This window comes from Octopus bimaculoides, chromosome 11 (assembly GCF_001194135.2).
Source record: "Octopus bimaculoides isolate UCB-OBI-ISO-001 chromosome 11, ASM119413v2, whole genome shotgun sequence".
NCBI classification, from domain to species: Eukaryota; Metazoa; Mollusca; class Cephalopoda; order Octopoda; family Octopodidae; genus Octopus; species Octopus bimaculoides.
In genome coordinates this window covers 80815863-80823952 of record NC_068991.1, presented here as the reverse complement: position 1 = coordinate 80823952, position 8090 = coordinate 80815863, and the positions used below count along the sequence as shown (strand labels likewise).

At 39.3% G+C, this 8090-nt stretch overlaps 1 protein-coding gene across 2 annotated transcripts in view; it reads left to right on the top strand.

Annotated features, from left to right (window-relative positions):
- The window catches only part of LOC106877904 (basal body-orientation factor 1), a 37405-nt gene that overhangs the window by 1391 nt on the left and 27924 nt on the right, over window positions 1-8090 (top strand). The window contains exons 2-3 of one of the 2 annotated variants that reach the window (XM_014926955.2): window positions 6556-6663; window positions 7562-7685. In XM_014926955.2, coding sequence (XP_014782441.1) covers window positions 6556-6663; window positions 7562-7685 — 232 coding nt within the window. Of the gene's footprint in view, window positions 1-6552; window positions 6664-7561; window positions 7686-8090 lie in introns of both variants that reach the window. The other variant, XM_014926954.2, reaches the window with a different exon arrangement.

The following is an 8090-nucleotide window of genomic DNA, read 5'->3' as shown; positions in this document are numbered from 1 at the left end:
GATTTTGGCCATTTTTCTCTAATTTCACTTAAAATCCATGAGAGAAGCATTTTCGGTTAAAAAAGATAAATTGTTAATAATTTCAGAAGAAAATGTGTGATTTAAGGGAGATCTAGCTGTTGTTTCTAGCACATCCCAAGACCTCCCTCCTCGTTTCCTTGTGGTCTTGCGATGTGCTGGAAACAACTGCCAAATCTCCCTTAATTCACACTTCTTCTCCCCCTTCCAAAAGATTTTGTCAGCAAATTTCTTTGTAATCGTAATCTACACTGTTAGAAAGGTATTTGTATACAATTTCATTAATTTCTGATAGTGGTCAATGCCAGCTCCTCTGGCCCCTGTGCTGGTGGCACATAAAAAGCACCCACTACACTCTCAGAGTGGTTGGCATTAGGAAGGGCATCCAGCTGTAGAAACACTGCCAGATCAGATTGGGGCCTAGTGCAGCCTCCTGGCTTCCCAGACATCAGGGGGAAAATGTCGGATCATGGGAATTTTCCGAAACTCCTCTCCCTAACCCCCTCTAGAATACTTTTTCCAACAAATATTTACAAACACTCAATCTAAGTGATTTTGTTGAAAAAGTATCCATTTTTCTGGAAGTTATGAGGCAACAAAGTTGGGGTGTGTGTGTATCCATCTGTACTTATGCCTATATATATATATATATATATATATATGTATTAAAATTAATCAAAGGGCATACTAAGTATGCCTACCTACTGGAAATAACAGTCAAAACTCTTATTTAAATCGCCAAAATACACTGATAAATAAATAACTACAGAAATCAACCTTCGGACAGTTGATTTCTGGGTAAATTTCTGGCTCGCCGCCTGACCTCTTAATATGCTGCAAATCCCTTCTTTTGTTTTGAAAAGGAAAAGGGGTGGGAAACCAGAGCTCCCTTCCTATCCTGGAATCATTGGAAATTTTTTTTTTAATGAATTCCAGTGACCCATTTTGGGTCCAGAAAAGGGGTTGGTGTGAGGTGAGGTGGAAGTCTTGGAAATTTTACCCACTCCCAACATTTTACAGAAATAAATTTTCCAGAGTGGGAATTACATGGTTCGTTGAAGCATGACCTTTGAATGTTGGGCCTCACAGAGACAATGACAAAAGACAATGACCCCTGAAGGTATGCTGAGACTGAGAAGACATGGAAAGTGTCACATGACCAGCCCACTCAAAAGTACCTTGGATCATAGGTTGACATGCTATGCTTGAGGAGCCCTATTGAGTCAAGTACATCAACATCAGCAATATCAAAATCAAATCAAATGGAAATTGTAGTTGTGAGCCCCATGCCGGTAGCACGTAAAAAACACCATCTGATAGTGGTCAATGCCAGCTCCTCTGGCCTCTGTGCTGGTGGCACATAAAAAGCACCCACTACAATCTCAGGGTGGTTGGCATTAGGAAGGGCATCCAGCTGTAGAAACACTGCCAGATCAGATTGGGCCTGGTGCAGCCTCCTGGCTTCCCAGACATTAGTCGAACTGTCCGACCCATGCCAGCATGGAAAACGGATGTATGTTAAACGATGATGATGATGATAGTAGAGAATGTGACATATTGTGTATATTTGATATATTGGGTTGTCCGGAAAGTTCGTGCCGATTTGTAAAGGAAAGAAAAAGGTCAATAAATACTTGCCATTCCATTTTTGATCAACCAAATATGAACCATTTTGTTGCAGAATGCATCTCCATCTTTCCTTTAACTTGAAAATACCCTCTTCCCAGAATTGAGGTAGTTTCATGGCAAAGAATTCATCAAGGTATCTTTTTACGTCATCCAAGGAATTGAAATTTTTACCATTAAGACTATTCTGCAGAAACTTGAATAAGTGGAAATCCGAAGGAGCAATATCTAGTGAATATGGAGGGTGGGTAACACATCCCAGCCGAGCTGCAGCAATTTTTGTCTGGTTCCCAAAGAAACGTGCAGTCTTGCATTATCATGTTGGAAAACAACACTCTTCCTGTTGGCCAATTCTGGATGTTTCTCTTGAATTGCTGCTTTTAACTTGTCCAGTTGTGTGCAGTATTTCTCAGAATTAATTGTCTGCTTACTTGGGAGAAGCTCATAGTACAGAATTCCTTTCCAATCCCACCAGACACAAAGCAAGACATTTTTAGGGTGAAGACCCGCTTTTGGGGTGGCTAATGGTGGCTCATGTTGCTTCCTCCAGGATCGCTTTCTCTGAACTATCTACCAAAGAATGTGATCAATCTCCTACTGTAAGGTCAATAACCCACAGTTAAGATGTAACTTAGGGTGCAGTTAGGGATAGAGTTGTCGCCAGTAATTTATTTAGCCATAGATCAACTCTGAACAGACAGACATTTGATCAAAAGTCTCCCCGTGATGACCAACATATCTTTCATTCAGACATAATGCTTCTTGAGCTACTTCATTGAATATGTCCTTCCTTTTTTTGTTTTAAGACAGTAGGATGCAATTTGAGAAATGTTTGAGCTGGTGTTTCTAGCAAATTGACCACCAACTTATTAACTCCTGAGTTGGCTCATATTTATATAATGAATTTCGACATAAAGATAAAGTGAGATTTGAGAGATATTTGGCTGGTGTTTCTAGTAGACTGAATCAAAACTTAAACTCTCTTTAGTTTGTCTATAATGATATAGTTAATTTAGATATGACAGTAAAGTGTTTTCTGATATGTATTTTCGCTGCTCTTTCTAGCAGACAGTATGACCACCAAGAGGCTGGTTGTTAACTACTCATAATGACAATCTAATTAGATATGAAATAGTTCGTCAAAATAACGAGTTTTGTTACAATTTGCTTGTGACATTTCCGTCACAGATGGAAACATTTCCTGCAAGAATCATTCTTGATTACATATGACGGATAATTATGTGAAGAAAAGTGGCAAGGGAGGAATGAGATAATAAAATGCCATGTACTTTAGTGTGTGTGAGTGTGTGTGTAGGATGCAACAAGAATTATCCTCAGTTTCACTATTCTTGAATCATTTCGAAAGTAAACACAGTGTACACCAGTTCAAAGCATGATGGTGACTAAGTAAGAAATGGTAAAACATTAGCTAATTAGAGACACCACTACCACCACATCTTTGGACATGCAAAACAGGAGAGGTTTTCCAGCTATATCTCTATATTTCTGACTAGTTTCCCTTCTTTTATTATGATGTGAGGTGGTATCTCAGTAGTCCTGTAGTGCACCGACAGATGGCAACACACATTTGTGTGTGCAGTGAGGGCTAGCAGTGACCCTCATGAGGCAGGGTGACATTGTTGTGTTTACTTTGAAAGTTGTGAAATTTGTGTTTTTGTGATCATGTGTGTATGCTGTCGTCTGCAATTTTGTGATGGACAGGGAGTTGGAACAAAGTGGCAACATGAAATGTTGCATTAAACTTGAAAAGTCTGCTACATAGACATTGAGCATGCTTTGGCAAGCTTACAACAATGAGACAATGGGTTCAAGTGGCATGAGTGTTTCAAAAGCAGAAGAATGTCCCTGGAAGATGACGAGTGATCTGGAAGACCTTCCATGAGTGTCACTCCTGGAAATGTGGAGAAAATTCATCAGGATCGTCGGAGGACAATCAACAAATTGCTGATGTTGTTGCTCTGTCATATGGATCCGTGCAGACAAGTTCCCCCCCACCCCGCCTGCTGATCACTGAGCAGAAAGACCAAAGTCTGTCAGGATTTCCATCAGAATGCCGCTGTCATGATGGGAGTAGTCGTCACAATGGAAGAACCCTTCATATCTCCATGACCGAAGAAGGAATGACAGAAGTGCAGCTGAATCAAAAGCAAGCTCATTGTTTTTTATGACATGCGCAGTATTGTGCATCAAGAATTTGTCCCCCAGGACCAGACCATCAGTTGAGAGTTCTTCTGTGATATTTTGAAGTGCTTTGGCATTGAAACACTAATGATTGAATAGTTCACCACTTGTTGGAAACTGCAATTTAACACCATTTTCCATGTCGCCAAGAGCATACCTCAGCATCACTGAAAAGAAAGAGTGCTAACAAAACGGTGGCCATGATACATCCTTGCTTTGTGCCCTTTGCAACATCAAGGGAAACGGAAGATTCCCTGCCAGACACAATAGTAGCTTTCATTCCCTCATGAAAGAAAATGATAACATCAACACCTTGTTAGATATACCAAGCTTTTTCAGAACTTCTATATATATATGTGTGTGTATGTATGTTTCTTCTATTTTTTAATCTACCACTGAGGAGGGAGCTGGTTTACAACAAAGATACAAGGTTCCATCTTTGGAATGTAATTGACACAGACAAAATTCACATTTGGAACTTGAGAAAAGTCTTGCATATTTTTACTGTTCTACTCACAGATTGGACTTGTAATGTACGAATTAGCCAGTCAAATTCTCTTTCTGAAAATCCCAGTTTATCCAGATTCTCCTTTAAGATTTTACTAACAAAATCTAGTGTTCCAGTTATTATTGGTATGAATATGAATTCATAGACTGGATACAGAAGCTGGAGGTTTTGAAGCAGTTGTCCAGAGATATCCTGGAATATTCTTCCAGTATTTCTTGAGTTGGTGTTTATGAATGTATTTCATAACAGAGGGATTTTCTAAGGTTATTTCAGGACAGTCTTTTGTGCAGATGGCATTGTAAATTGTTTTAGCAACAACATAAAGGACTATGACATTTTAGGACAGCTGCTAATCACATGCGTGATGTCTTCCACAGAAACATGACATAGCCTACACATGCGGTTGCACCTTGGGATTACAAGAGCATCACTGTCTCTCTTGTTCACCGGGTACTTTGTGGCAATCTCCTGTTCCTAAATTGCAAATGCATAGCCTTCAAAGTGTGATGTGATGTAGTGGTCTTGTGTCCAAGAGAGGCTATGCTTCGTGTCAATTTTACTGCCTTCTTCAAACTTCCAGGCAACATTCCCATGCATGGTCTTTTTTTTTTGTATGCTGAGGTCTTCTCTGAGGTAAGAGAGCCCAGCTGTTTTGGGGCTTTATAGGAGATCATCAGGAAGAGAGTGCTTCTTGAGGAGTTCACTGCCAACGTGTAAAATGTTGCTCACTTCACTTTTCAGGACAGCATTTATATATTTATTTTTGCTGCTGTTGTTCAGCAGGTGATGCTTGAGTGATACCAAAAGTCATACGAAGGCTGTCTGCCCTGATCTCAAGCCTGCGCCACCTTCATTTCTTCTTAGGTAGGAGCTTGTGGACATCACTGTCTCTGTGGAAGTTCCCAGTTGTTGTCAGGATTTTGTTTGTTCAACCTTGTTGATGTCTGCGAATGAGTGTGTTCAGTTTAGTCATTGTCTTTGATTTTTGGTAATTATTTACCTTTTCATAATGGCTCATATCTTGTAATATAGATCGTATATCTCTTTTGTAGTGTTCAATATCCATAATAACTATAGCACTTCCCTTATTTGCTTCTTTAATTACAATACTGTTATTGTTTTTCAGTTCATGTATAATATCCCATTCCTTTCGACTTGTATTGGACTTGGTTTCTAGGTTGTGAAAGTTCTTTGTAAGCGAACGTAGATATAAAATCACAAAATTCATCTAAGGCTTTATTCTTACCTTATGTAGACTTGTAATTGCTCTTGTTTCTTACAATTGATTCGTCCCTGATTTCTTTATCATACAATTTGTCTGTTAGGCATAGTTTTCTACAGAACTGTGAGATATCATTCTGTATTTAATTGGAGTTCGGGTGCTGTGGTGTTGGGGTAAATTTTAGGCTTTTTGGCAAGATATCAATTTCTTCTACTGAGAGACTTTTGGGTTAGGTTAATTATCTTCAGCTTGTACCATCTGGTGTTGAGAACTCTGTTGGTTGGATCAAAAGAAAAATGATTTTTCAAAGTTTTCCGTTTTTTATTATTTATATATCCAAGGACATTTTCTCTGTTAACCTGTCTTCTTTTGTATCGATTTTGTGCATTTGTTGTTCTGGATTTTGTTTGTTTCTTTCTGTAATTGTCTTTTAAGTTGATATTTTTTACCCGTTATGTATGTCTTCGGTTTTGGGGAGAGTTGAGTCCAGTTGGAGAGAAAACTTCAATTCTTTTAGATAGATTATTTGTTGTTGAAGTAGTCTTGAATTGTCCTTAAGGAATTGGCGACTATAATTCCCATATTCAGGTGTTTGATAAATCAGTTGCAAATGGAGTTTGTGGAGTTTAACTTTCTTCAGGAATGGGTTCTTGGTAGATTACTTGTTTTTGAAATGAAATTCATGATTGGAAAGCCAAATCCAATATATATATATGATATATATATGATAACTTATTTGAATTTTACATATATATATATTTTTGATGGGCTTCTTTCAGTTTCCATCTACCAAATCTACTCACAAGGGTTTGATTGGTCCAAGGCTATAGTAGAAGACACTTGCCCAAGGTGCCATGCAGTGGGACTGAACACGGTTCCATGCGGTTGGGAAGCAAGCTACTTACCACACAGCCGTGCCTGCACCTCTATTTATTTATCTTTTTTTATAATTATTAAAGTTTTCTTGTTCTTCCAGCAGAAATAATACAAAAAAGAAGAGAGAAAGCAATGCTGGCCTTGCAGCAGCCAGCTCAGCTATTTGGGGTATTAGGTTAAACAATGCAGAGAAAATCAAGTTACACTACAGGTAACCTACAAATCTTTTCATTCTCAGTCGTTTCCCCCTTTTCTTATCATCAGCATCATCAGCATCATCATTAGCATCATTAGCATCATTAGCATCATTAGCGTCATTTAATGCCCAGCTACACCAGACTTCTGTGTCTGTTTTAACAAAGTTTTATGGCTGGATGTCCTTCCTAACACCAACCACTCTGCAAAGTGGACTTAGGCAAGGTCAGTTTTGATATGGTTTTTACAACTGGATGCCCTTCTTAATGCCAACCACTCCAAGAGTGTGGACTGAATGTTTTTTAAGTGGCACCAAGCACTGGCAGGGTCACCAAAGTAACTTTGCAAGACAAGAAATTATGAGAGGGGAGGAGAAGGGCATTGGAAGAGGAGATCTTGTGTTAGTTGATGAAAGATTATAGTGAGAGAGAGAGAGAGAGAGAGAGAGAGAGAAAGAGAGAGAGAAGCAGGTATCTTACTGTAAAGGAGGGAAAGAGAGAGAGAGACAACAGGAGTGCAAAAGAGAGCAGGAGAATATGAGATGGTCGAGTAAAAGGAGAGAGAGAGTGAGATCTGGTGGCAAGTGCCAGGGCTTACCCTTGAGGTATGGAGGTCATAATATAAGTGGCTAGAGAGTGGGGGAGGGAAATGCAGTGAGTGGTGAAAACCTGGGTGTATGGAAGTGGGTGCGAGGCTACTGGATTGCAATGATACAGTGAACGGGGTCATGAGGACAGGATTAGGGAGTTCTTTTCTTTCACTTGCTTGTAGTCTCCTTCCTTCTTTGACTTAGTTCTTTTTTTTGTTATTTTTCTTCCATCTTTCCTTCATCAGCCGCTTCTTCTCTCATCACCCTCCCCGCATCATCTCTCCTTTTTCACTTGTTTCTTTTTTATATGTTTTATTATTTCCAGGGAATATGCCTTTAAGTTGCTCATGGAAAATGAATCCCTGCAAAGTCAGATCTGCCAGGTTGAATGGGACACCATCGAAGTGCTGAATTATCTGAAAACCCAAGATGGCAAAAAAGAGGAATCTGTATGATGGCTTTTCTTTTGGTGTTCCTCTCATTTGTTCTTTATGTTAGGCAGGCATGGTTGAATGGGTGTGTAAATTTTGACATCTGCATGGATTGCTATGAGAGCGAGAAAGTACTTGGTGTCCATATGCCATTTCTGGAGGGTGTGGATTCATTGGCAGAATTGGTAGAGCATCAGTGAATTTATTATCATCATTGTTGTCATCATCATCATCATCATTATAATTGTCATTATTTGTCCTCCTCCTCCTCCTCCTCCTCCTCCTCATCATCATCATTATAATTGTCATTATTTGTCCTCCTCCTCCTCCTCCTCATCATCATCATCATTATAATTGTCATTATTTGTCCTCCTCCTCCTCCTCCTCCTCCTCCTCATCATCATCATCATTATAATTGTCATT